This window comes from Hibiscus syriacus, unplaced genomic scaffold, assembly GCF_006381635.1.
Source record: "Hibiscus syriacus cultivar Baekdansim isolate YM2019G1 unplaced genomic scaffold, ASM638163v2 tig00111014_pilon, whole genome shotgun sequence".
In the NCBI taxonomy this organism is placed as follows: Eukaryota; Viridiplantae; Streptophyta; class Magnoliopsida; order Malvales; family Malvaceae; genus Hibiscus; species Hibiscus syriacus.
The window spans coordinates 53,779-81,382 of record NW_024062954.1 but is presented as its reverse complement, the minus strand read 5'-3'; the positions used below and the strand labels follow the sequence as shown (position 1 = coordinate 81,382).

At 37.2% G+C, this 27,604-nt stretch overlaps 3 protein-coding genes and 2 pseudogenes across 6 annotated transcripts; 2 read left to right on the top strand and 3 right to left on the bottom strand.

The window, feature by feature from the left end:
• The first annotated feature begins 1,080 nt into the window (after positions 1-1,080).
• Positions 1,081-3,562, top strand: LOC120150163 (homeobox protein knotted-1-like 3). 2 transcript variants are annotated; one of them, XM_039162873.1, is made up of 6 exons: positions 1,081-2,085; positions 2,224-2,339; positions 2,420-2,618; positions 2,693-2,824; positions 2,914-3,059; positions 3,101-3,562. In XM_039162873.1, exons 1-6 carry the CDS (start codon positions 1,411-1,413, stop codon positions 3,180-3,182), a joined length of 1,350 nt encoding a protein of 449 aa, XP_039018804.1. In that variant the 5' UTR covers positions 1,081-1,410; the 3' UTR covers positions 3,183-3,562. The 2 variants fall into 2 exon arrangements, with proteins under 2 accessions (XP_039018804.1, XP_039018803.1); XM_039162872.1 differs by having other exon boundaries at positions 1,084-2,085; positions 2,224-2,344; positions 2,425-2,618.
• Positions 3,563-7,551: 3,989 nt separating this feature from the next.
• LOC120150164 lies at positions 7,552-10,459 on the top strand (annotated as a pseudogene).
• A 2,663-nt stretch (positions 10,460-13,122) lies between these two features.
• LOC120150133 lies at positions 13,123-18,993 on the bottom strand (annotated as a pseudogene).
• Positions 18,957-21,147, bottom strand: LOC120150135. The gene is made up of 4 exons (XM_039162855.1): positions 20,818-21,147; positions 19,707-20,696; positions 19,512-19,611; positions 18,957-19,227 (listed from the first exon to the last, which is right to left on the bottom strand). Exons 1-4 carry the CDS (start codon positions 21,110-21,112, stop codon positions 18,993-18,995), a joined length of 1,620 nt encoding a protein of 539 aa, XP_039018786.1. The 5' UTR covers positions 21,113-21,147; the 3' UTR covers positions 18,957-18,992.
• Positions 21,148-21,309: 162 nt separating this feature from the next.
• Positions 21,310-24,400, bottom strand: LOC120150137. Of its 3 annotated transcripts, none has more exons than XM_039162856.1 (5): positions 24,053-24,399; positions 22,492-23,154; positions 22,311-22,399; positions 22,096-22,194; positions 21,310-21,505 (listed from the first exon to the last, which is right to left on the bottom strand). In XM_039162856.1, exons 2-5 carry the CDS (start codon positions 22,799-22,801, stop codon positions 21,332-21,334), a joined length of 672 nt encoding a protein of 223 aa, XP_039018787.1. In that variant the 5' UTR covers positions 22,802-23,154; positions 24,053-24,399; the 3' UTR covers positions 21,310-21,331. The 3 variants fall into 3 exon arrangements, with proteins under 3 accessions (XP_039018787.1, XP_039018789.1, XP_039018788.1); XM_039162858.1 differs by having other exon boundaries at positions 21,364-21,546; XM_039162857.1 differs by having other exon boundaries at positions 21,376-21,500; positions 24,053-24,400.
• Between the last annotated feature and the right edge of the window lie 3,204 nt (positions 24,401-27,604).

The window sequence follows — 27,604 nt, the reverse complement described above, 5'->3', positions numbered from 1 at the left end:
TTAATGGTTTATATTTATCGTTAATGTAATAAGTATTATGTGTTTAAAGTGGTGATATAATATGTCTATATGTGTTATGCTATCAATTATGTACATATGACACATATTATGTAATCAATTATATATACCTGACATATATATTACATCACCATTTTAGATATATAAATTTTTTCACGTAAAAAATATACGTGAATCATTAATAAATTAACGATTTCCTTCAAACTGCCAGATAATTTACTCAAAAAATGTTAAGGAAAAATATTTTAGAAAAAAATAAATGTTATTTGATCGGATTTGTTTCTTTATTATCCCAATTATTTTATTAGTGCCTCCACTTGCGAGAGAGATTGCCACGGTGACAGTTCTGAACCGTCAGATCAAATTCAATCATCAACAGTACGTTTCCGTCTATCAACGACCCTGTAGGTCCAAGCATTTCTTCCATGCCTCTATTTTCTGCCCACCTAGTCTTTTCAGAAAAAACGACAAGAGAAAATACTATTGCTAGTTTATTTAGCAAAGACTAATATTGTTAATTATATTAATTAACGATAGCAAAGATTAATATACAAAAAAATTATAATAGCCGGTGAAAGCTGTTAATATTACGTGGTTAAGGATGAATTCAGCTGTAGGGGGAGACAGTCGTCTTTTAAATTTTACCTTTTTAATATATTTTTAAAACTTTATATTTTTTTATAATATATTATCATTATTTAAAATTTTATAAATTTATTTTCTTCTAAAATTTTATATATTTAAAATTTCTAATATAAAATTTTACATTTATTTCTATATACAAAATCATCAGGATTACATGACGATTTTTATTCAAAATTATGTTATTATTCGTTATCTGCTTGAAAAAATGGCCGTATAATCTTGTCGATTTGTAGAAATCGATGTATAAATCTGACGATTTTCTTCAAATAATATAACAAAAATCTTAATTTTAAAAATAATTTTATTATACATTATATAAAAGTAGATTTTTTCCTGATCCCATTATTGAGGTAAATTTACCGCAATAATAGCAATCAAAATAAAAATGTAAAAAAAAATGGCCCCCACGCCTTCGGTTGAACTACCACCATTGTTTTCATGATAATAAGCTGATTTCTTCACCTGAAAACCGATTTCCTTCTTCTTCTTGTTCCCTTTCTCTCAAACTCTCTATGGCACGTTTCTGACAGTAACCGAAAGACCTTTACTTTGGTATACAAAGATTATGTCTTTAACTTGACGAGACTGTAAAAAAGAAAGGGGGGTTGGGGGGGAAGAAGCTGTCTTTTTCATCATTTTCTTCGTTTCCTCTCTCTTTATCAGATCATGAATTCATAATCATAGTCGTCGTCTTCATCCATATATCTTTTCCGAATACGTTTAGAGAAAGAGGGAAAAAAAGGGTACATGGCGTTTCACCATAACGGCCACCTCTCTCAAGACCTTCCTCTTCATCACTTTTCCGAGCAGCAACAAGCGGAAACAACCGGTCCCAATTGGTTAAACGCCGCCCTCCTCCGTCCTCAGCAGTCTCAAGCACCGCAACCGAACAGTCACTTCTCCGACCCTAACTTTCTTAACCTTCATACAACTGCTTCAGACTCTACCGCTGCTACCCAAGCTCCCAACTCTATGCTCTCCCGTTCTTCCTCTTCGCTTCTTCACCGAAACCAAAGCGACGTAATTGACGAGGTCGCTGCGGCAGCTGCAGTAGGAGGAGGTGGTGGGGTCTCCATGATGACCGTGGAATCGGGTGATTTGAAGAACAGCATCAGCGAGACCATGAATAATGATAATAATAACAACAACAAGAGCGAAGGCGTAGTGGTGGAGAGTGGGGGCGGAGATGGGGCTGTGAATTGGCAGAATGCGAGATACAAGGCAGAGATACTCGCTCACCCTTTTTACGATAAACTATTGTCTGCACACGTGGCGTGCCTTAGGATAGCCACGCCAGTGGATCAACTTCCTAGGATCGACGCTCAGCTGGCTCAGTCGCAGCATGTCCTGGCTAAATACTCAGCTCTCGGCGGCGCGTCTCAGGGCTTGGTTAGCGATGACAAGGAACTCGATCAGTTCATGGTATTCTTTGAAATCGAATTCATTTTTACGGCTTTAAGCAGTAGCAAATTTCTTGATATTAATGTTCGATTAATCCCTTTAAACACCGGTGATTCATTCATTGGATTAAGATGCGCAATTCCTTCCATGCCAATACAGACACATTATGCTCTACTGCTATGTTCATTCAAAGAACAATTGCAGCAACATGTTCGTGTCCACGCAATGGAAGCAGTAATGTCTTGCTGGGAAATTGAGCAGTCCTTACAAAGCTTAACAGGTAAATGCATTTACATGTTTTCCATAATCCTCTGCTTTCAAATTCGAGGAAAAATGTTATAATCTCCGTGACGTAAACAGGCGTTTCCCCCAGTGAAGGAACCGGAGCAACGATGTCGGATGACGATGACGATCAAGTTGATAGCGATGCCAACTTGTTCAATGGAAGTTTGGAGGGTCTAGATTCAATGGGGTTTGGACCTTTGGTCCCAACAGAGAGTGAATGGTCTTTGATGGAGCGAGTTAGGCATGAGCTCAAACATGAACTCAAACAGGTACAATTGAGGAAACTTATTGGTTCCTAGAGATTCTTATGTTTACTGACTCGGTACATAAACTTCCTTAATAGGATTACAAGGAGAAAATCATTGACATAAGGGAGGAGATTTTGCGTAAGAGAAGGGCCGGAAAACTTCCCGGAGATACGATGTCAGTGTTGAAAGCTTGGTGGCAGTCACATTCCAAGTGGCCTTACCCTACTGTAAGTTCTAGTTTACCGTCAACCGCGTTTAACAAACAGTTCTTTGAGAAAATTTGATGGTCAATGATATTGGTAATGTTAATTTTCAGGAGGAAGATAAGGCAAAGTTGGTTCAGGAAACAGGATTACAATTAAAACAGATAAACAATTGGTTCATCAACCAAAGGAAGAGGAACTGGCAGAGCAATCCATCAACGTCAACCGTCTTGAAGAGCAAACGTAAAAGGAAATGCTCAGCAAATGCAAAATCTGAACCTGTAAAGTAATGCAGGTGAAAACAACGGATGATCGATTCACGCAAACGGAACAGAGTCCAGAACAATCAAAGATCACTTCTCGGTTATTGTATCCAACATAATGAGACCGGAAAGGATCAGATTTTGCTTGAACATGAGAAAACGACTGACGTAGACGATTGTTTGACGATGATGACTCCGAGTTAAGCCGTTTTGCAGGTATGCATCGACTGCGGCATGCATGTTTAGTACCACGTGGTGGATATGGAAGAATATTGCGAGAGAAGTTTAGGAATTATTTTTGTTGTAAGTTTAATTGGATAAATTCCATTTGCTTTGGCAGATTATGATTTTTGTTTTTTGGCCTCTTCATATATTTGTGAACAAGTGTACTGAGGGATTGCGAGTGTAGAGCGTAATATAAGGATTGTGTTCATAAATAATTTAGGGTCTAGCAGTGTATACATGATAATTGTGTTCATAAATTACTCTAATTTGATTATGATGGAGTGCTAGAATTATCTACCAATTGCTGTTTTTCAAAGAGTTTTCTTTGTCAATAACGTTTCTTTTCATAGACAAGATCAAATACAAGGCACAAAGGCCCAACAAAAATATAAGGATTGCACAAAGCTCTAAGGCCCAAATACAACTATAGACTCAGCTGTCATTGTCGTCGTTGTCGCCACAATTAAGAGAAAGAGGAGACCCTCGCGAGATTGAGGACCGACCCAACCCAGTCAGAGTGGAACCAAAGTAGTAGACAAACACAGCCATTGGCAAATAGAGCATCACAGCTAAAACGAAGGCACTAAAGATTTTAATGTTTAAGGTTTATGGAAGTCTAAGGTTGTCTCTTCTAATAATATCATCTTCAAAATTTAAATAAGTATTGTTTTATTAGGAATATAACATGCCTTACCATTATATATAAGTGTTTTTGAACACCATGGTCTTGTAATTGTATGAAAATGTAATTACTACCTTAGTAATTACACGAGTTCACATATAATTCTAAAGAATCCTAACTTTCAAGACATGTTTGACTTTGCAAAGTGTAATTTTGACTCTAAATATTGTTCCATGAGTTCACATATTTAATGTGAAGTCAGTTAGTAAGGTTTGTCTCTAAATATTGTCATTCCTACGGTACATTGTCCTTATTTTTACTGTATTACTCTCAGTAATTTTGAGAGTACCTTACTTTCATACACACAGTGCTAGTGGTAATTTTACAGAAAGTTTTTCCAAAAATTTTCCTTAAAACTCCAATAATCCGTACCAATTTTACAATTTAATTTCAAATCTATGTAAATATTTGCAGGGTGAATTGTTCAGCCTATCGTAGTACATTAGAATCTCTGGAACATTACAGTTAATCTGATCCAGTTATATAATTGCATCGTTTTTTCTCTCAACTGAACGCATAGACTTCCCTCCTTACCGGCACCGGCGTACCATCCAAGTGTTTGATAGCCGGCGATCGATCCGGCGTAGCTGGAAGCCGCGACGAGAAATTGACGAATGGAAACTCGTCAGCTCGGCTCGATTCATCCTCGAAATTCAGTGCGTAGCTCAACGGATCGTAACTGAAATCAGAGGAGCCGTAGTGCTTGTGGTGGCCACCTTTCCCGATCCAGGCCATTAGGTTCCTGCATTTTTCCTTTATGCAAGGCGATCTCGGCGTCCTCGACGACTTCACCTCCCCCAACGGCTCGAAACCGGCTCCGCCTGGCGCCATCGGACGGAAACAACAAATGGAAGACCTCATCTTCTCTTTCAGTGACTCTGTTTGGGATGAGAAATTGCAAGTGCGTTTGTACTTTAGTTCTGATGTGAGTTTGGAAACGGTGATGATGAGAGAAGCGTTGGTAGTATATATAGAGAAGATAAAGAGACGGATAAGGATCCGATTTTGGTGGCAGTTACGGTCGAGAGTGACGACACAATATTTAAAAAGAAACCGTGGGTGAGTGCGTTCTACTGCTGGCAACTGGTTTTCTAGTTAATACCGAGTTACGTTTGGTCACTGGCGACAAGTGGGTTTGAAAAAGGAGTTAAAAGTGGAAGAGAGAGCGTAGGCAATGCGTGGATTGAGGATAAGGATTCAACGGACCACGCCGCTTTATTCTTTTTACACGTCATTAATTAAATAACGATAAAAAAAGGCGCATTCAAGTGAAAGGTGAAATGCATTCGGGCATTTGTAATTTCGGTGCGTTTTGGGATCACGAGTTAACAACTGAAACGTGGCATCCATGTATGTCAAAAACAACAGTTCCCGACTGAGGAGTCGATGCATGCACGCACGCATAGCCCACGAGGCAGGCCATGTGGACTCGATGCCCGCCGTCCACCCTCTTCTCCTCCTCCTTTATTTGATTACTGTTTTCCATATTCAATTCGAGTTTTTGGTTTTTTTGACTTTCTTTTAAAAAGTTTAAATACATCTTAAAATAAAGTCGATATATTTTAACTTTGAGATATTGAATCTTTGCACTATTTTCCTTCTAAAATTTTGAGTAAATTACCTACCTGATTACCCATCAATTATATAGTTTTTATTTTGATCATTTAATTATATTTAAAAATTTAAATATAAATATTACATTTTGATCATCAACCATTAAAAAAATTAATAATGATACTGACTTGGCATCTTCTAATAGCACGTAATTAACGATCAATAATTATGATGAATTTTAATAAATAACAATAATTAAATAACTAGTTGTATCCAGGAGCACCATCAATGAGGGAATCTTCATCATTTTTTATACTCTTGTTTTTTTAACGGGGATTTGTATCAATAGAAACTTACTAGTACATGTACGTAATTATGGCATCAATACTTTTATTTCGTGTTGTTTTGATTTAGAAAAATGTTGTATTACGAAACTCTTATTTTTATACAAACGAGACATACTATTTATTATTTATTTCATAATTATTAATGTTTTATTTTGAAACACCATTAATCTTAAACGGGAGTATTTTTGAATCAAAGTCGGAGACATTATGATGGTTTAGCATGGCATCTTAGGTTTATTAAAATTTACGAATCGACTTTAGGATTTTTATTTAATGGTATCAAAATTTAAGTTTAGTTTATCTTAAGATCAATTGATTAGTTGTAATAAGAATCGACGGATACATGCATGTAGGTTTAGATATACTTTTTTTTAAGATTAAGATCTTGACGATGTTTCTTTTGTTTGTTTTAAATATAGATTTATTATGACCGATAATCTTGATAGTAGTCCAAAGGCTTGAGATGAGAGTCATGGTGAGAGATTGTTGAGAGATAGGGTCAGTGGTGGTTAGGGATAAGGGATAGATCAAACTATGCCTTTGTAAAGATGGGATTTTTTTAGGGGTTGCTGGTGGAATTTGGTTTGGAGACTGGAGGTTACATATGTAAGGTTTGGTGGGGCTCAATTTGGACCCGGGTCAAGATTTTAGGTTGACTCAGGGTTGGGTCAATTTTTTTCGAGTCCGAAAGTTTGAGGGTTTGGACAAATTGGATTCACGGGTTTAATTTAGGCAGAGGCTACTGTTTTGGGTCTCGGGTAAGTTGGGTTTAGTGTGGGCTGAAAGAAATTGGCATGTGATGAGTAATAGAATTCTATGCAGATTAGGGATGGACATGGTAAGGGATGTGCCGGATTTTCGATCAATCCACATGACTCGGTAAAAATAACCCCTCCACTTGAAACTTGATTTGACAAGATTTAGGGTAATTTTACCCGATCCAAAACCTGATATGTCTCTTATTATAAACCCTACATTTGACTCAGTCCGACTTGATCCAACATAAGTAAATATATATAAGGATAGGATCTTATTGTACAACGTAAAACTCTGTTAGTTTTATACATATTTAAAATTATTGGATAAGTGAAAATAAACGGCTGAGGTTAATAATAGGAAATGAAAAAAATATTCATTGAAGAAAAATAAGATAGGAGAACTAAAAAAATGTTACATTATATAAGTAGATCCTAACTCATATATATATTTATATATATTTAATTTTTTTTGTTATAAATATATTTAACTTTATTCAATAAGATAGGAGTTCAATCGAAAAAACAATATAGAGAAATATTATTGTAATTATCACTAAATATATAAGATGTAATTATATTATTTTTTGGATTTTAAATCTAAAATATTATACTAAATTCGAAACTTATAGTTTAAAAAGTTCGATTAGAGTTGAACCTAATTTTTAAAAAACTTAATAAAATCGATCGAACCGGAACCGTGACGTTGGGGTCGCTCATCCGGGCATTCCTAGTGCGGACACAGATAACTTGTACAGCCAATAATGGAAATATAAAAATTCAAAAAGTATTATTATTATTCAAAAAAATAAATAAAAATACAACGTGAACGCAAATGTAAATATTATATTCATTTTATAGGAAGCGAACTTTTCTTCAACCACTCTACTCTGACAACGTCTTTCTATAGTCGAAACGACGACTTTCTTCATGTCACCCTTCACCTTCCCAAATTCGGCCACCGCTATCGGCGGCTTCCGTCACTACCTGTCGCCTCTCCATTACTCACTCAGGCTGCCCTTCTCCGCGTCCCATAAATAAAAGTAATAAAAAAGATAGAACCGGGGAGAGCTCTTGAGGCAATAGGCTGAAAAAATGGGGTTTGGGAATGTATTCTTTGCATTGATTATATCCTTATCAGTGGCTCTAATCACCTACAACATCCTCATCTCAGCCAATGCTTCTCTAAAGCAAGAGCTTCCCGGGCCTTCAAGATCATCATCAATCATTGACCCTGTAATCAAGATGCCGGTAGAGAAATCGAGAAAACACGGGTCAAATGCAGGGAGAAGGTTGTTTCACACGGCGGTGACGGCTTCTGACTCTTACAACACTTGGCAGTGCCGGGTCATGTATTACTGGTTCAAGAAGCACAAGGATGGACCCAATTCAGAAAGGGGTGGGTTCACTAGGATTTTGCACTCCGGTAAACCTGACAAGTACATGGATGAGATTCCCACTTTCATTGCTCAGCCTTTACCTGCTGGAATGGATCAGGTATTTCTTTTAAGGGATTTAGTCTATAATATTTTGTGTTTATTCAATTTAAAAGATAACTTTCAATTTGTGAAAAGGGCATCTATGTTTGGAAATTTGAAGTTAATCTTCATTGATCGGGTTAATCAAACCAATAAAATTAGCTGTTTTTCTTTATATCAAACTTTAGAAGTAGTATTCGTAGCTTTATTATACATACTACTGCTATAAACGGACGGAGTTGGAGTATAATTGAACTCAATTCGACTTGAACAGTGAATTCGATTCAACTCAAAAGTTTGTGACTTTAAAATTATCAAGTTCGATTCGAATTCAAAATCAAAAAATTAAAGCTCTCGAAAAATCTCGGATGTTGATTTCTATTAATCCAAGAATTTTATATCAATGTAAAATCACACTGTATAAGTGGATCTGATATCATCCATCTATTTGACATATTTGTTTGCTTTTATGTTAATGACAGGGTTATATAGTCCTGAACAGGCCCTCGGCATTTGTGCAGTGGCTTGAAAAAGCAGATGTCAAAGAAGAGTATGAGATCCCTCATTTCCAAATTTTGTATTGATTTAAATCTTCTCCATGTTGGGTTGGTTTTATTTATCCCATCTTTACCATATCTATACAGTTACATTCTGATGGCAGAGCCAGACCAGATTATTGTGAAGCCTATACCGAACTTATCGAAGGACGGGCATGGCGCCGCATTTCCTTTCTTTTATATAGAACCTAAAAAGTACGAGTCCGTTCTGAGGAAGTTCTTCCTGTATGAGAAAGGCCCAATAACCAACATTGACCCCATAGGAAATTCTCCTGTTATTGTTGGGAAGGTATGCGTTTTCGGTGTTTGCTCGGTTACTATAGCTGCAAAACAATGAGGTATTTTGGTTTTGAGTTTCTTGATCTTTGGTTTAGGATTCTCTCAAAAAAATTTCTCCGACTTGGATGAACATGTCATTGGCAATGAAGAGAGATCCTGAAACAGATAAAGCTTTCGGTTGGGTGCTTGAAATGTGAGTTGTGTCCAATTTGCTCCATACTTTTACTGGTTCCTTAGGTGTTTACCTTGAATATTTGTTTCAAAACCGTAGGTACGCCTATGCTGTTTCCTCTGCGTTGCATGGTGAGTAACATCCTGTACAAAGATTTCATGATCCAGGTTCAACTCGATTGTCTGATGTTTTTTTTTTTTTGCATAATTTCTTCTCCATGGACAATACAAATGCCAACTGCTTACCACTGATAAGTCATAACTGTGGCTAGCATTTTGCAACCATTTACGACCGTCGACTCTCTGCCTAAACTTCGGGTTTTTATTATTATTTTGGGGTACGCTTGAGAACCGGGGACAAAAGCATTGTTGATGGGGATGAGCTTTTAGTTTAGGAACAACCTATCCTCTAGTGTGATTCTAGCAGCAAACTGGATCGAATAAGAATATCGACGGGTACTTTTCACTACCTTCATTCTGATTAGTTTAAGGAAACAGGCTACATAATCTCCTACCACTCCATCTCTCTACACAAAATTATAAATTATCAGCCTGAATTCTCCAAACTGAACAGTTGCTTGTTTTGTGACGCTTATCAGCCTCCTTGGGATACAGAGATCAAAAACAAGTTCATCATTCATTACACATATGGGTGTGACTATGATTTGAAGGTAACTTTCAGTACTGAATTCACAATAATTTTGTTGTAGGATAATGCTTCTTAGTTATGACCTTTTGGATTAACCATTTTACCTAATAGCTGTAAAATTTCTGCCCCAATTTCAGGGTAAGTTAACCTATGGAAAGATTGGAGAATGGAGATTCGATAAAAGATCATTCGAGGCAGTACCACCTCCCAGAAACCTTCCCCTGCCTCCTCCCGGTGTTCCCGAAAGCGTGGTAAGTTTTAACATGTAGAAGTTGAGTAATATTCAACAAATTCTATGAAATTTTAGGCCATGAAGTACAATTTTGGTTGAGTGTGTGTTAAAACTAAAGTCTCTAAGCAGTCCCTATACTATAATCAACAAGTGCAAGATATTATAGTTGATATTAATGTTGTGCCAAGTCGATTTAAACACTGATGTGGACTTTCAAAACTTGGTCTTTTGTGAGATGATGTAATAAGATACAAGGGTATTTTGTGGCAGGTAACTCTGGTTAAAATGGTAAATGAAGCCACTTCAAAAATTCTGAATTGGGGTTCATAGGAGGAAAAAGGGATTTGCTGCAATTGCATGATGTAGACAGGGCTCCCATCAGTTGTCAGCTCAGACATTGGTGCAGGGAAGAAAGATGGGGAGTGTTTGGTTATATGTGTGTGTCTATTCTGGTAGGTTAAGAATGGGATTAAGATAAGAGAAAATCGCCTCAGTGACCAAAAATACCTTATAATATACGATTTTAACCAACTTTTTTTGGATTTGCCAAAATGACCAATAAAATCGCAACGCGATATCAAAATCGCAACGCGATTTAGAAAATCGCAACGTTAAAAAGAAAATCGCAACGGACAAAAGAAAATCGCAACACGAGCTTCCAAGTTCGCAACGCGATTTAGAAGAAAATCGCAATGCGATTGATTCAATCGCAATGCGATTTATAGAATCGCAATGCGATTGAGAGAGTCGCAACGCGATTTAGAAGAGAATCGCAATGCGACTGAGAGAATCGCAATGCGATTGAGAGAATCGCAATGCGATTTAGAAAATCGCAACGTTAAAAAGAAAATCGCAACGGTCAAAAGAATAGTTAAAAAAATTTTGTTTCTTAAGAATTTTCTCTAAAAAGATAGTATCCGCGCGGACGTGTCGAAGACACGTATTACCACGACCACGACCACGACCACGACCACGACCACGACCCGACCCGACCCGACCCGAGACGAGACGGCGGCGGCGGCGGCGCGCGAGAGTCCCCCTTGTCCTCTTTCACTCAACAAGGAAGTGCAAAATACAAGCCTTAAATATAATTCCCAATAGTGTTTCCAATACTATGTGGGATTGAGCATTACCAACACTTGTTCCCAATATCATTATTCTTCATAAGTTATCATCCATTACAATATGAATTATCGATAATAAATTAATTCATTTTAATAAGTATTTAAAATTATAACTTGATAAATACATGAAATAATTCTATTATTAATAAAAAAATATTTTTTATATTAAAATTATTGAGATAGATATTTACTATAAAAGTAAAAGATTTTTTTTTCACGTACAACCTCTATGTGAATTAGTTTCACAATAAGGTATCGGTTATGCATTGGATTCTTTCGTATTAGATGGTCTTTAATAAGATCATCATCATCATTCTTTTGTTCAACAATACCATATATTAATGAGGTATATTGGTTCATTAACACGACTAATTCATATTGTAATGGATGATAACTTATGAAGAATAATGATATTTGGAACAAGTGTTGGTAATGCTCAATCCCACATAGTATTGGAAATACTATTGGGAATGGTATTTAAGGCTTGTATTTTGCATTTCCTTGTTGAGTGAAAGAGGACAAGAGGGACTCTCGCGCGCCGCCGCCGCCGCCGTCTCGTCTCGGGTCGGGTCGGGTCGGGTCGTGGTCGTGGTCGTGGTCGTGGTCGTGGTCGTGGTCGTGGTCGTGGTCGTGGTCGTGGTCGTGGTCGTGGTCGTGGTCGTGGTCGTGGTAATACGTGTCTTCGACACGTACGCGCGGATACTATTTTTTTAGAGAAAATTCTTAAGAAACAAAATTTTTTTAACTATTCTTTTGACCGTTGCGATTTTCTTTTTAACGTTGCGATTCTCTAAATCGCGTTGCGATTCTCTAAATCGCGTTGCGATTCTCTAAATCGCGTTGCGATTCTCTAAATCGCGTTGCGATTCTCTCAGTCGCATTGCGATTCTCTTCTAAATCGCGTTGCGACTCTCTCAATCGCATTGCGATTCTATAAATCGCATTGCGATTCAATCAATCGCATTGCGATTTTCTTCTAAATCGCGTTGCGAACTTGGAAGCTCGCGTTGCGATTTTCTTTTGACCGTTGCGATTTTCTTTTTAACGTTGCGATTTTCTAAATCGCGTTGCGATTTTGATATACGCGTTGCGATTTATGTGTTCGCGTTGCGATTTACATATTCGCGTTGCGATTTTGGAAAATCGCAATGCAAATTTGTACTATCGCATTGCGATTTTCAAGAATCGCGTTGCGATTTTGGAAACTGATTTGCGATTCTGGGGATCGCGTTGCGATTTTTATTTCGCGTTGCGATTTTGTTGGTCATTTTGGCAAATCCAAAAAAAGTTGGTTAAAATCGTATATTATAACTTTTTTTTGGTCACTGAGGCGATTTTCTCTTAAGATAATACCTCATGAGCTTAGCGGCAAAACAAAGTTGTATACAAGTGGGTCCTGTGTGAACCCAAAATGCTTGTTAATTTGCAGATAAACCTGCAAGTGTTTCTTTTCACACAAAAAAAGAAAAAGAAAAACTGCTGTTTGACCACGTTTGTAGCAATTTGCTTTTGGGAAGAATTGAAACTTTCAGGTGTTTTCCATTGATCAATTTTAACCTAATCAGATAATTAGTCAACGGATCAATTAATGATTAAAAATTTTCAAAATGCAATTATCATTTAATTAAATTAATCAAAAATATTAAATATATTTCAAAACCTGTTAAAAATTAAGATCTAATTATATTTTAACCAACTCATTAAATTTTCAAGACTCGATCATTAAACTCAAATAAAAAAAAAACCTAAATTAAGAGCAAAACTAAAAGAAATCTATAACAAAATAAAAAAATTAGTTCGATTATTTTTTTTAAATTGATTTGGTTCATTTAACAGAAAGAAAAAGAATCGGTTAAGTCAAGTTTTACTAATTCGGTTTGACTACCGACCTAATTGTCTATTGAATACTCTTAATTTTCGGTCCGGTCCGGTCCAGTGTTTCTTTAGAATGATTAGTTTCAATAAGGATTTTGTGTAAATACAAAAACCAAAACGCAAATAGGGAAATTAGTAAGATTTGATTTGCATGTCTGGGCGTAGAAATTCAGTTGAGGAAACGCTTACAATTCTTGGAATTACAAAAGCAAGGAATTTTCTTACCTTCATCCTCGTGGTTGAAATGGTAATCATACGTTATCTCCTCTCCTGGATATATGTCCCTCTCTGCGAAGAACACCACCTGCCCACCCAACAAGTTTAACTTGTAATAAGACATTTCTTCTCAACAAAAATGATTTTAGACCAACCAAGCATACATATGCATGCAACTCAAGCAGCCTGTGTTATTAAGATTTACTAACCCCAATCAGAACTCGGAATTACCTTCTTTTCATTCCTCACGGAAATCACTTTGGCGACGCAATTAGGCTGTCGAAGATATTGAACATGATGTCAGAAACCTTGATAAACGCTCGACTGATGGTAGAAAAAATACCAAGTAACCTCATGTACCCATAGGGTACTTAATAAAAACGTACAGTTTGATAAAATTTGATAAGCATTTTATAACTTTTGAAAGTTCAGTGACCAAAACGATCAATTAAGTATAGTTCAATGACCTCTGGTGTACTTTACCCTATCAATAACGGAAGAAACACAACGTAGAAGTTCTCCCCAGTTCTTAAAAGAAAAAAAATCCTTCTAAACAAATTTAAGTAGAATTCTAGGAGAGAGAATTACCAGACATGAATGGTTCACAAAACGTGCAATCCCCCCTTTGCGAGTAGCATCAATGATATGCTCTTTATCTATCCTGAAGAAGTAGCAAGCGCTTTTGTACTGAACTTTTCTGCCAGACTGGTATTCAAGTTCTCTTTATCAGCAATATGTTGCCCCACAATCTCACCGACGTACTCAACCACCTAAAAACACCATGACTGATGACATATTTTTGCGATTATGAAGAAAACTAGGTTTACTTGATAGATGAGGAGAACGAACCATTTCACCACGGGAAATGAATCTTGATGTGTAAAGACCAAGTGCATGTATGCCAGACTTATAAACGACCAAATGCTTCCAACCTTTAGCTTCTTTGTAACGAGCATATTCTTTCTGCATGTAATGGGAAAGACAAAACGGTTAGGCTTAAAAGTTACAACTCTAGTTACAAGGACTAATTATGGTATAATTATCTACCATATGAAAAAAAAACAGTAGGCATAGATGCAGCGGGCATTGGAAAAAGAGGAGTTATAATTAGAAGAACCCAGTAGGGTAGCACAAACTGAATCCCAATTGAGGCAACTGTTGAATAAGCAACTTAATAACGTACCCGGCAATCATGCTCAATATCTGTCTTTGGCAGCTCAGTAAGCCCCTGCATGTATGGCTTCTGCCCATTAATGTGAATCCAAGCGTTTAACTGCTCTTGACAAACAATGCATCCACTCTTTCTTGACCGATCATGGGTGTTGTGCAAAAAGCCATCTTGTTTGCGGCCTTTAAAACCCTACCAGAGTTTTCATTAGATCATAAAAATGAGTGTCTCGCTGCTGTGATATCTCCATGAATCCACTCCCACAAAGAAAATGGAAAAAGTACCTCAGTTCGAGCACAGGTTGATTCCCCTGTCTTAGAAAGGCTCAGTTCAGCATCTGTGGGATCACTACCGGACTCACATGTGGGGTTTAAGGCATGAAGCATACATCTTCCGTAGAAACCAACATTTTCATTATCAAGCCCCTCAACCTCACTTTGTAATAGACCCTGTAGGTAATATAACGAAGTAATTAGGAAAACCCAACAGAGCTATCTGACAATGAGCAAAACCATATATGTGATGCCTTATACATTTAATTGAGAAAACAAATAGAAACAGCGTTAGGAAAAGCCCTATGAGATGCGTTATTACTTATAAGCACACCAAATTACAACATTCAAGACATTTTGAAAATATAAGGTTGTGATTCCATTCACAGCCTACAATATAGAAGGGAACAATTTAAACCTAAGATAAAAACTAATTGCCCATATAAAATAACACTAATGCAATTAAATTAAGGTTCTCGAGTACAAACCTTTTGGTGAGCACACCAAGGATGAAACTGAACTGAACAATCCACAACCCTGCACAGTATGCATGAGCCACCCGATTGGTTACATATAGAGCAAACCTGGAAGAAATAAACTTTATGGTCGCTTCAAGGAGAAATTTATCCAAAAATACAATCAACCTCCTAAAGTGAAATCATATTTATACTAAAAAAGCATGCAAGAACCTCTTTTTGCTTTTGTTTTTTCAGCAGACAAAGAAAAGGCAAATATACAATAGGAGAGGAAAAATCTATTTAGAATATTTGTTTTAGCATCAGTGACATAACATCCAGAAAACAAGAAACTAAACTTCCATGGAACACGCATGACCAAAATTACATGTCAAATTTGCAAGTGTGGGCACTGTTCAGGGTATTCCATATTTGCTTAATCATTAAACTTACCACATTTTCTCTTGCTCGTGAAACACCAGATACATCAAAAGCACTCATAGTGTTAACATTTGGGCATCGTGTTCCAGGAGTCCAGAGCCCACAGACCATATGAACCCACTGTTTTACAGAAGGATCAAGTATTCCTGATGTTACACTATTGTATACATTTAGCTTGCTAACAGAGCAAGAGGAATTTTCAATAACGTTTAAACCATTCTGCACGTCCTTTTCCCACAAAGCAGTTCTTGATAGCCCAAGATCTTTACATTGCAAGTTACATAACTCATTACCAACAACTAGACTCTGATCATCCACCATAGTTTCAGCAGAACTTCTGCCCTTAGGCTGACACTCTGCTTCAGTCTTCCAAGCTTTTAAAAGGCCTTTTACAAATGCATGACTTTGTAATGCCCGAGTCATGGCACCACCACCATATCCACAGAGAACACATACCTAAATGATAATAAACAGTGACAATGACAATTATAACCATGAGAAACATGGAACAAAAGAATGTCATAAAATTATGCACATAAAAAATACAACATTAAAACTCAAAGAAGAAAGATAAGCAACCAATCCATGGGTTGAAACTGGAGTGTAAAAGCCTCAAATGTTAAAGAGTCAAATTTCTTACTACATCTTTAGAACTTGTTCTGCATGGTCTGCAATACCAGTAACCCTTCGGGACTTTTGAAACACCATAGCAAGCTTGATGCACCTGTGTATCATGAAAACAGAATCAGATAATTATAATTAACAGATGAGGGGCAAACTTGAGATAGTAAAGTACCCTGATTGAACATTGACTACACTCCAATAGGCAATTAAATTCGTCTTTGTTTGAACTTCCACAAACACAGCAGAATACATCTGAATCAACACTGGATGAGCACCTAAGATCTTCAATAGCTCTGTAACATAATTTATAATAACACTGCAGTTAGTTATAATATAATTCTCGTCAATTTTGAAGTTGAACAAGCATCTATCAAAATTTTGTGAACTTATCCATAGGAATCGAGAATCAATTCACAAGCTTACTTTTCAGCATTATTGCGTGATATATGTCCATGGCATTCAACATCACCAATTTCCTTTAGATCTTTCCTCACTTTCATTTTAGGCATGGACTTTGAGATCTCCATAGGGTGATAACTGTCAGAACCAGAATCTTCTCCTGCTAATCAAAGGGGTAACATCAAACCAGATTCATTGTAGCACAACTTGCAGCATATCCAAAATTATTCACTTAAATGGTAAACAGAGATTCTATGATGATTCTTTCTCATCAAATGCTCTAAGAAGATCTACCACTAACAGCATATGCAAATTTTATTAGGCACACCAAATATGACATACAACATATCATGAAGGGAGCACCTCATCAGTTCATCAGATGAGACAGACATGAACTTTAGTCTCTCCAGCTAGAAGTTCAAATTTTAAGGGGTTTCCAGGAATTTCAACTGTTAAGAATGATAGGAAATAACTCTACTGCAGTGTCCACAAAAAAAGGGAGGGAAGGTTTGCTCAAATTTCTTTGTAAGAATGATAACCACTGTGAAAAAGAAAGGAGAAAAGGATAAAGAAGAGAGGACAGGATAGATCCAGGGATTTTATAATTCCATCAAAACCACAAAGTTGAAATACACAAATTAAGAGTTGAAAATTGCAAAATCAACACAATAGGTGTAACAGATATAAATGTATGCTGGAATCAGTGTTCTGGGCATACAGTGCAACATAAATGTATTATTTCTAGTTGAGAGTTTTTGCTTGCCCTAAAATGCCATGCATTAATCCATATCCTTGGGACACATTTCGCTCCATCCTTTATTAATACGAGGAAAAATATATCATTGGGATACAACTACCATGAAATAAATTATTAAAATTTACCTTTTCTGGTTAGCTCATAAAGGCTACGTTTGCGAATTTCTTTGCATCTTGCATTTGACAGATTATAAGTGATAGAATCTGAAATACATCTTTTCTCACTTCTTTCAGCATTCCCTTTCTCCATGATGAAAAGCTTGTTATGGGATTGATTAATTCCTCCCAGATATGTCTTATTGCCTCCTTCAACAAGACAACTTCCTACTTCATGAAAGAATGAAGCATGAGGGGCTCTATTTTCGTCCTCTTTTTTCAAATCAGAAGACAAGTCCAAGTACGCTGTGCTGCCAGCTGATCTTTTCTTTGACTTCCTCAGAGTACTTTTGGGGTTACAGCTGTTTCGAAGGTTAGATTGTTCCATTTTTTTAATAACCCTGCTAAGAGGAACAATTTTTGCAGGCTTTAGTTCATCTGTGGCTGACTTGCAACTGCATATTTCACCATATTCCCCACATACGATGGGCCTAGCTTTTTCATCACAAGCAGTCACCTCAAGACTTGAAAACACTTTTATGCAATGTACAGAATAGCTCTTAGAAGTTTTTTCAACAGTTTTAAAAGGCTTTGGTGACCCTAAATTATCAAAAGAATCATAGGCCAAAACTCTTTTCAACTTTTTTCTATCTGAAGCTTCAAGGATATTGCCAACCCTGTAATCACCTTTCGGTTCAACCTGATAATCTTCACCATCTTGATCATTATAAACATCACACAGATCTCGTTTCCGAGAAACAATTTTAGCCGAATCCAACTCTCCTGGTTGAATCAAATGGACAGAACCATGTGAATCTAAACTTGAAGGAATGAGGGCACGTTGATCTTTGGAACAAGAGGGCATGTCACAACTGCCATTATCTTTGAGACAATGTTGAAAAGAAACTTTAGGAGGAAAGTATTTATCCAGCATCCTAAATTTAACTGCTCTTTTTCTCTTGCTACCTTTCAAGCTTCTCCTACTTTTTTTCAAATGATTGATCCTCTCACCACTAGTATGGCTCATATAACTTTGATTTAGACCTTTTCTCCATGTCAATGAATTTATGAGTTTAAGCTCATCAAGCAGACTACGAGACGACTTTGGAATTTTGGAGGACTTGTTATTCCTTACCTTTTTCCTGAAAGGAGCACTAAGAAACTCAGCACTTCTTTCACTTTCAAGGGCATCGTTTGATGAACAACATTTATCAATACCAGATCCTGATCAACTACAAGACCATGTCTATATCCATTATCCCCAGCTTCAATGGTAGAAGATTCCATATTGTTAACCTCAGTCGATGCCTGGGTGACAGCAGGACCAGAACATTCGGAAGAAACATTTGACATGCCCTGACCTTTAGCTGAGTCAGGTCTGATTACAGCAGAAACAATACCATGCATGCCTGAAGCAGCTCCAAGCTGATCTTTTGCACATCCAATAGCATCAGCTGATGAATTAATGTGCGTCACTTTACAAAACTCCTTTGGCTTTCTTGGAACATCTCTCCACTGAGAGGCATGACAGACAACTCTCTTAGGAAGTTGCCCATTCACTTTTCCTCCTGGATCTAGTAATATAGTTCTTTCATTCGGAATAATATGATCTTTAATAAATTCAGAAGCAGCTGGAATAGCTGCTTCACAACATAACCTGCTTGTTCCTTAGAGGCAACATGAGATCCTTCAAACCTACACTTTGCATGGGCTGAGCAGATGCAATCCCCCCAAGTATAAATACAAGGTACTCTCTGACAGCATTTTGCATGCCCACTCGAATGTGTGATGTTCTCACCTCTGATGAACCTAAACATTGAATGATAAAATTAAAACAAGGGAGGATACCATCCAGAGCAAACTTCACCACTCAGACCTATGTTGTAATACACACCTAACCAACTAGCGTGTACTAAATATAATATAAAGTTCAAATATTGTTTGCATGCAGCCAGTGAGCAGACCATTATTTAACAAGGGAAAGAAAGAGGAACAAAAATGACAGATATGAAACCTCATTGGTCATTAATTAAACTTGAAAGCTTCAAGTTACTGCAAATTTCACATAATCATCTAGCATTTTAAAGACTAACCTCAATGTAGACTGATCACAAAAATGGTCATTAGAGAATTGACATGGAGAATGATGAAGACCTTGTGTCAATCTTGAGAAATCACAGCGGTTGTTTAACCCTGGATGATGAAGAACAAACATATTAAAAATATAAATTAGAGAAAACCAGGAAACATGTGCAAGTCACAAGCAAAATCTTCACATTATCACTTGCCTGTCATGGAGATTGATTTCTCAACAGCAGATGGAAATGAGAGTGAAGCAACTTCAAAAGCATCTTGCCTGCAGGGAATAATAGATCCATGCTTTCCTTCTCTAGAATTTGGTAATCCAAGAAGAGAATGCAGTACATTTGGATTAGAAATTCTATCCAATCTCCCTAGCTCGCTCATTCCAACTGAAGAAATTGCATGTTGCTTTGACAACTCTGAAATCTGCCTCAATGCAAGCTGTCTCAGACCATCATCAAGCAAACAAGGGCCTTCTCGTTTTGAGGGGGTAGAAGTTGAAACGGCAGAAGATTGTGAAATATGTTGAGAGCCCAAATATGAACTCATTGTGAGAAAAGTTTTATCAGTATGTGCATTATTTCCATCAAAGGACGAGTTCCCAGGAAGGTTGAGACAGCTTCTCTCATCAAATCTGCCATAAGGATTATTAGACGATTGACAGGAACTCATGTCGAGCACTGCTGAAAATCCAGGCACCACACCAGTGACATTCCTAGAACTTTCCACCTCCTTATGGACTCTAAATGCTGGATCTATTGCATCAGAAAAGCCAACAGGAACACATCCCAATCCTGCACCTTTTCCTTTTTCTGTTAATCTGCAGAAACCTAACTCAGGCATATTCAACTGCCTCCCTGAACAATTTCCATTTTTCATGGGAGCATTTAGTGGGTCAAAGTTGGTAGTATTAGATCCACAATGAAATATCATTGGCGTACTACATTCACTGACCATATTATTAGTACCTTTAGAGCATGCACTCCCTTCCAGCGGGAGCACTGGAAGTAATGGAACTACAAAACTTTTGGTGACATCACCTCTGCTTTCAGGTTTGGTAGCATCCACAAGACTGCTGGCAGCAAACGCATGGTTACCAAAGTCCAATAGGCTTCGTTGTCTTCTTGTAGTATGGTTAGAAGAGTCTGCATCCTGATGAAGATATTTCCTAGATTCTTCCTCCCCGCAAAACATAGCTGCATTATTTCAGCATCAATCATAATATGATTACTTAGCCATGATACAAAAACCTAAAATGATACAAATAATAACCTATAACATGTATCCTATGAAAAATGAGCAGAGAGATCTACCCACCACTACCAACCATCTTCTCAGAATAGCATGACTTAGGAGGATTAATAAACGTGTCAAAATGTTTGGGTGCAATAACTGGTAGAACAGAGTTTCCTATAGGCTGACTTGGCTGATATGGTTGTCCAAGCTTTAACTCCACGTTTGAGGAAGCAGCATCTCTGTCAGAAATTACATCATCTGTAATTTTAGATGCACTTGCATCATAATTCCGACCCAAGGTTCTTAAATTTTGCAAACTAGAGTGGGTAAGAGATGAGTTTCCAGTCTTCAATATAGAATCAATCCAGGCAGACATGGACTGACAACCATTATCTGAATCCCTACCACCAAAGTTGACATTGCTGAGCTCTTAGAGAAAGCACATTCCATTATCTGGCCATCAGCAACATCGTGCAAATTGCTTCGGGAAGCACCAAAAAAGTGCTTGCGAAGAAAGTTATTATTACCCTCATTCTTCGCTCTTGTTTGCTATGCAAGAGACCAATAGCAGAATTTTGTTCCGTGTGAACATTACTCAGAAACATGGAATTGTCCATGCACCTTGACAATCCTTGAGAAAACCAACCAGATTAGCCACATGAGAAGTATTGGATAGATTCGGCATGGCTGCACTAGGTTTCACCAAACCAGTAGTTGGCAATAGTCCTTCAGGCCAGTCCCATCCACTCTGATCTTCCGGAACCCTGATCTAAAGCATCAGAAAAACATCACCATCCAGTGTTCTCGTTGCTTCAAACACATGCCAATAAGAAATACAGTTTTCAATCCCAAAGGTTAGGAATAGGGAAATTGATAATATATTGTTAGAATAGTGGTAGTAAGGTCTATAATACCATTGCAATAAGAAACCTGGTATGATTTTTCTTTTATGTGCCCCACCCCAACCACCGAACCCCACCACCCCCCAAAAAACCTTTTCCAGAAGCATTTGACTTTCACAATTAAATAACACAAGATTTGCAGAGAAGTATGAAAACTAATACATGTAAAAGAGTTAACATCAACTATGAAGAATGACCCTCTTATGGACAAAGAGCCAAACTTTCAAGAAGCTTGATTAATCATCTTATAGAAGAATATTGATTTTCTACGGTAGTCATATTTCTTAAATATAAAATAATTCTCGAAGGAAGTGGACTATCTCAAATTCTAAATCACACACAATTGACATACGGAAACATATGCATAAACATGCATATTTGTGATAATGAAGCAAAAGCTCAAGAGTTCATTTGAAGCAAACATTGGGTACAAGGGCAATGTAAGTGTAACTCCTACCCCAAACTTCTCAAAGCTGAGTTTCCGCCATCGTGCAATGGTCTCTCCGCTTTCCATACGAACAGCATCTCCAGGGTTCATATCACATAATCCTGAATGCTGCAATATTACAGCAGTGGCAGCAAATTGTAAGCATGACCCAACTCCAAATGGATAATGCAAACATGTCTTAGGGATACAAAACACAGTAAGCATAACAAACATAAGCAAGTTACCTCGCAAAATTTGGCAACAGATGTGTGAAAAAAATGACAGGAGCAAACAATACCAAGAAGTCCTGTATTGCTGAGAAGCAGATACCCACCTTTTCCATCAAAGTAATAAAGAAAACATGTTAGCCACATCCAATATGCATAACTATTAACTAAAAGCATGAATTACATATCATGGACTCACCTGTACCCAAACAGAATACGCGAGGACACCCACTTAAAATAGTTGATGGCTGATCAGATATAGAAGAGTTTGATTCCTCACATATCTTTGTTGATATCTGTACATTTTTGTTATGGGGATTCCCAACTTTTGCAGTGCCGGTACCATACCAATCCCCTTTCAGGCTAGCAAAGTCCATTACTTTTTCAGTACCAGGAGGCATCTGATGATTGACTACCTTGGTCAGATCTGAAGTCTGAAGATTTAAGTTAGACACATGAAAGTTACCATGCAAAACTGAAAAAGCACTACTGCTCGAACTCAATCCCATCTAGATGGAACAGAAGAACAATTTGCCTCATTTTCTGAGGTTTGATTGCTCCGATTTTCTGGCAGTAACATCCCATAGGTTCGTGGAATTTCACTTGCAAGATCATTGACATTGGCATTTCTAGAGGCATTGAATACTTTTTGGCTTGACAGTTCCTGAAAATCACACTGTAAAAGTGACGGTGGCCCAGATAGAAGAGCTAGAAATGAATTTGCCAGCTCAGCTTGATTTGACTTGTGGGAAAATAAGTTTGTGTTGTTCGGACACATGGGATCATGCATTCTTTCATGCAATGTTGAATTTAAATCTTCTGTAGCATGTTGGCGAAAATACTGGCCATAATTCATCTCCATCTGTATTTAGAAGTAATGATAATTAAAAGAAAAGGTAGGTGGTGATGAAAGTATATCAAGCTCAAAAGCAAATGAAACAACAAATGAATAAGTTGACTTCATAAATAATTATTGAAGCAGAAAATAAAATCAGGTATAACATTTAACAATTTTGCACACCATAAATTTTGAATAAACAATACCCAGAAAGGAAATTTGAATGCAATGCATATATCATTCCTCTTCAAATATCATTCCTCTTCAAGTATAAACAAGGATGATAGCAGCATTCATCGAGCAATTTTCCTACTCTACATTGTGCAATCGTCCATGCAACATATCCCCGCCCCAACAAACTTGGATTCTAAGGGCATAATACCTACTTCTCTCGTCACTGAAATTTCAAACCACACGAATGATTATGGTCAGCATCCTCCTTTAGATTCCTACTAAAATATAAAATATTGATCATTTGCTCCAATATCATTTGGGTGTGGCAAGGTGCTAAACAAGATTCTTTACACTTTTCCGCAGTAAAGACCGTGTACTAGAGAAAAACTTTCCCATAGTCCGAGCTGCACCGTTCATTCAATATACTGCCCCTTCCGAATACTAATGATTTTTCCCTCTCCACCGATTTCCACACATAAACAGACCTCAGAAATTGTTGTACAACCACCGCACGTCTCAATGAAAGAGCATAAAACATAAAAAAAATAACTACTGGCCCTTCAGGAATATCATATTCCAGACTAAGTTATCCTAATAGAAGCACTAAAAGTCTAAAACCCCCAAGCAGAAAGAAAACTGACATCAACACTACCTAGTTTAAACTAGCAAAAATGATAAACTAAGCGCACTTCCATCAACGACTCTCACCTTAACTTTTAAAAACAACATAAACAAAGGCGTAGATTACCTGATCTCGAGGCTCCTGCGATGCCGATGAAGCCATAGAAAGCATCGATGACTGCATGTGGAATCGAATTTGATCCGCCAAGGTTATCCATCACTCAATTCTCTAATAATCCTAACCCTTCTGCATCAAGGAACCCTAGAAAACAAAAAAATAAAGAAAGAAAGAACACGGTAGAACAACTCGCAGCGGCCGAACACTGCAACGTCCCTTCACAACTCAGCTTTACAGCAAACTGAACAGTAAAAAGCAACCGAAAATCACATGCATAATAAAGGCGGAGGCGAAGAGAGAGTATTATTAATGGAGAGCTCAGAATTTGAGATAAAGAAAAAGACGCTTTACTTTACAGATAGAGAAACAGTGAGTGAGAGAGAGAGGAAGGGTATCTGTGAAATGTATTCGTTCGAGACAAGGTTGACTGGACAGTGGACACTGATATAGTGACGCGTGTAACGCGTAAGATGAATCTGGACCGTTGGATTATTCTACTCGGCGAATGGATCGTCGATAGGGGAAGAGAAAGAAAGAGGGTGGGATTATGGCAATATGAGGCATGCGCGCGAAATTGGAGTGGGACCCAATGTCTGAGCCAATGGGAAGGGAAAGGGGAAGGTGTGGTGTGGGTTCCAGTTGGAGGTGGTGTTTGGATATGGAGTGGGGTTAAAATAATTCCATTTCAGAATTAGTAAAGAACAGCGAGTAAGCCCTTTATCCAATGTTTGGGGAGGGGAATGCATTCCCACTTTTGCTCTTCTTTTGTTTATTCTGTTTTGAGTCCATTGATAATGACACTATGGTTCAGAACCCAATGTCAAATAATACTCCCAAAATTAATTTATTTCTGTCATACTTTATTTAAAAAAAATATTAATTTTAAAATTATTTAAGAGATCATTATTTGTGAGGTGAAGTTATATTATTTAAAAAATATATTAAAATATAAAATAAATGAAAATAATTTTACAATTTTATTTAGAGATTTAAAGTACATTCTATAGATTCAGTCGAAATTATCGGGTAAATTTAGGTGTATTTCTCGAAAAATTATCGGTGATCGATATATTTATCGATTTAATATCGGTTAGATTATATTTTTTGATCTAACATCTGTAGCAGTAAAATGCCCACTGAATCGCGCTATATGTTGATTTGGCGTCATGTGGATATAGCGCGCCCCCTGTACCGCGCTATACGCTGACATGGGTTACACGTGTGTATAGCGCGGCCCCTGATCCGCACTATACGCCACGTAAGGGTATAGCGCGGATCAGGGGTCGTGCTATATGCCACGTAGGGGTAATTATATTTAACGCGTCTCTGGTCCGCGCTATATCATTTATCTGAATAATTACATATAGTGCGGTGCAGGTACCGCACCTTATATGGTTATAAATACACTCCTCCGCCGGTTAAATTTCTTACATCTCCTCGCATCTCTCCTCTCAACTTATAAATTAATACAACAATTCTGTCAACGAGTAATAATTCTGGTAATCTTCTCATATTTGATTTAGAAGTTTGTGCAATTTTTCGTTATAAGGTAATTTTGTTATAATTTTTTAATTATATTTATTGTTTATTATCATTATTTAAAAAAATATTATATTAATTATTTTTAATTAATTTTTATGTTTGTAAAATTGAAAAACGGGAGCATACGTCGAAATAGTTTTGCGGTGCATGTAATAATATAAAATTATATTATTTAAATTATTTACGTTGATGTGTAAAAAATTTATTCTGTTATATTTTCGTTCGTATATAATTAGTTTAATCAGGTTTGTTTTAGTTATTTTTTTGCATATATAATATTGCCGCACTTTTAAACTCAAAGAATGACGCGACTTTCAGCTATTGTTTATTATGATGGTGAAATTCGAAAAGATGAAACCAGCATTGTAGAAACCCATGACACACTAGAAAAACATGTCCACTTCTGTTGTCATCAAGTAACAATTGATGAGGAAATGATGTATTTGTTTATCAAATAATAATTCTTGTATTTTAATTTGCATTTACTTCAAGTTAATGTCATTCGATAATCGCTGATGAATATTAAAAAAACGAACACATTCATTAAATTTTATCAAACTAATAACAATTTGGTATTTAAATACAACAAACTTACAATAAGAATTAAATGATAAATGATAACCAAATTACAATAACTAATATTAAATTGTAATAAACAAAATTAACTGAAATATATTAAAAATAAGTCCAACAAATTTAACAAAATAAAGTAAGTATTAAATGAAAAATAAAAAAAATTTACAATTAAACAAAATAAAGTAAATACAAATATAATAAAAAAATCTATCGATGCATGCGTCGTGAATGTGTTCCGTAGGGCGATGGTTGTCGGTCTCGAGGAGGATTTCTTCGTATCACTGGTTCTGACTCCTCGCTGTCATCGTCGTCGTCCTGAGCAGGTACATTAGGTTGATGAGGAACTGATGACGATGAAACGCCTCCATATAATAAGGACCTTGGAGGTGTATGACTGACTATCCCACCGGCATGCGAAAACTGGGAAAACCCAGACATCACTGAGTGTGAAAACTGTACAGAATGTGTCTGTGATGCGGCCATGGGTGATGAGGCTGAACCCGCCAAATATTCAGCATATGAACCCCAAGTCGGATCTGCAAACATAGACCCATAATAGCCTCCAGGAGGGGTCATCTATGACGGCGGCGGCGGCGAGGTCATAAAACCAGGTGAAGGCGGCGGCGACGACATCTGGTAATGGAAAGGCGATGGCGGTATCATATATGGTTGCAGCATCATAAATGGCTGTGGTGGCTGTTGTGAAGGTCCTGCTGGTGCAGCTGAGGATGAACCGGAAGCACCTGCTCTCCGTCCACGAGTCGGGGGACGATGGTGCTGTGTCGGTGAACGTCTCTGTCGATGTCGTGGAAAGGTCTGCCCTCGTGCATCCTCGGCGAGGTGCTTCGGGAATTGGTTGAAAACAACCAAACTGCCGGAGCACGCGATCAGTTGAGTGCCACTCGACGGTCGCATAACAGATCAGAGGGACCATCGCCATCCAAACATCTGATGGACCCCTCAACTCAGGTGGGATCACCGCCCTCACATCATCAATAGAATATGGCACCCATTCAAACTAAAACAAATAATATATAATTTTTATAAAAATAATAATCTAATTATATAACTATAATCTAAAATCGATTTTTAAACATTAAAATTCATACTTGTGTGCCAGCCTTCTGATCGATTAACACCCTAATTTGTTCTAAATCATCAGGTAGCTCCTGATGATTTTTCCTATTAGTAGACCACCTATTCAAGGAAAAAAATTTATTATACGCTGTATAAAATTATTAATATACAAAATCAGTTTTATAATTACCTCAGAAGTAGTGGAAATACGAATGGGTTCTTCACAACGGGACATAAAAAGGGCAATCGATACCATGCCCAAGACTGCAGCAGTAGGAGACATCCGCCGATAACATTACGGCTGTAGTCAGTGGCTCTACACATCTCTCTGTATAACAAAGCCAAAACTATTGAGCCCCAACTGAA

Bases quoted from the DNA above. Each gene is read 5' to 3' on its own strand.
- LOC120150135 (XM_039162855.1), bottom strand. From the start codon at position 21,112: ATGTCTGCCTGGATTGATTCTATATTGAAGACTGGAAACTCATCTCTT. The intron at 20,697-20,817 runs GTGGGTAGATCT...GAAATAATGCAG, and splicing joins TGAGAAGATGGTTGGTAGTG to CTATGTTTTGCGGGGAGGAA. The intron at 19,228-19,511 runs GTTAGTCTTTAA...TTCAATGTTTAG, and splicing joins TGTGATCAGTCTACATTGAG to GTTCATCAGAGGTGAGAACA.
- LOC120150163 (XM_039162873.1), top strand. From the start codon at position 1,411: ATGGCGTTTCACCATAACGGCCACCTCTCTCAAGACCTTCCTCTTCAT. The intron at 2,086-2,223 runs GTATTCTTTGAA...ATGCCAATACAG, and splicing joins AGGAACTCGATCAGTTCATG to ACACATTATGCTCTACTGCT. The intron at 3,060-3,100 runs AGCAAATGCAAA...AATGCAGGTGAA, and splicing joins AAACGTAAAAGGAAATGCTC to AACAACGGATGATCGATTCA.
- LOC120150137 (XM_039162856.1), bottom strand. From the start codon at position 22,801: ATGGGATTGAGTTCGAGCAGTAGTGCTTTTTCAGTTTTGCATGGTAAC. The intron at 22,195-22,310 runs GTAACTTGCTTA...GTAATATTGCAG, and splicing joins CTGTTGCCAAATTTTGCGAG to CATTCAGGATTATGTGATAT. The intron at 21,506-22,095 runs GTAGGAGTTACA...CTGATGCTTTAG, and splicing joins TCAGCTTTGAGAAGTTTGGG to ATCAGGGTTCCGGAAGATCA.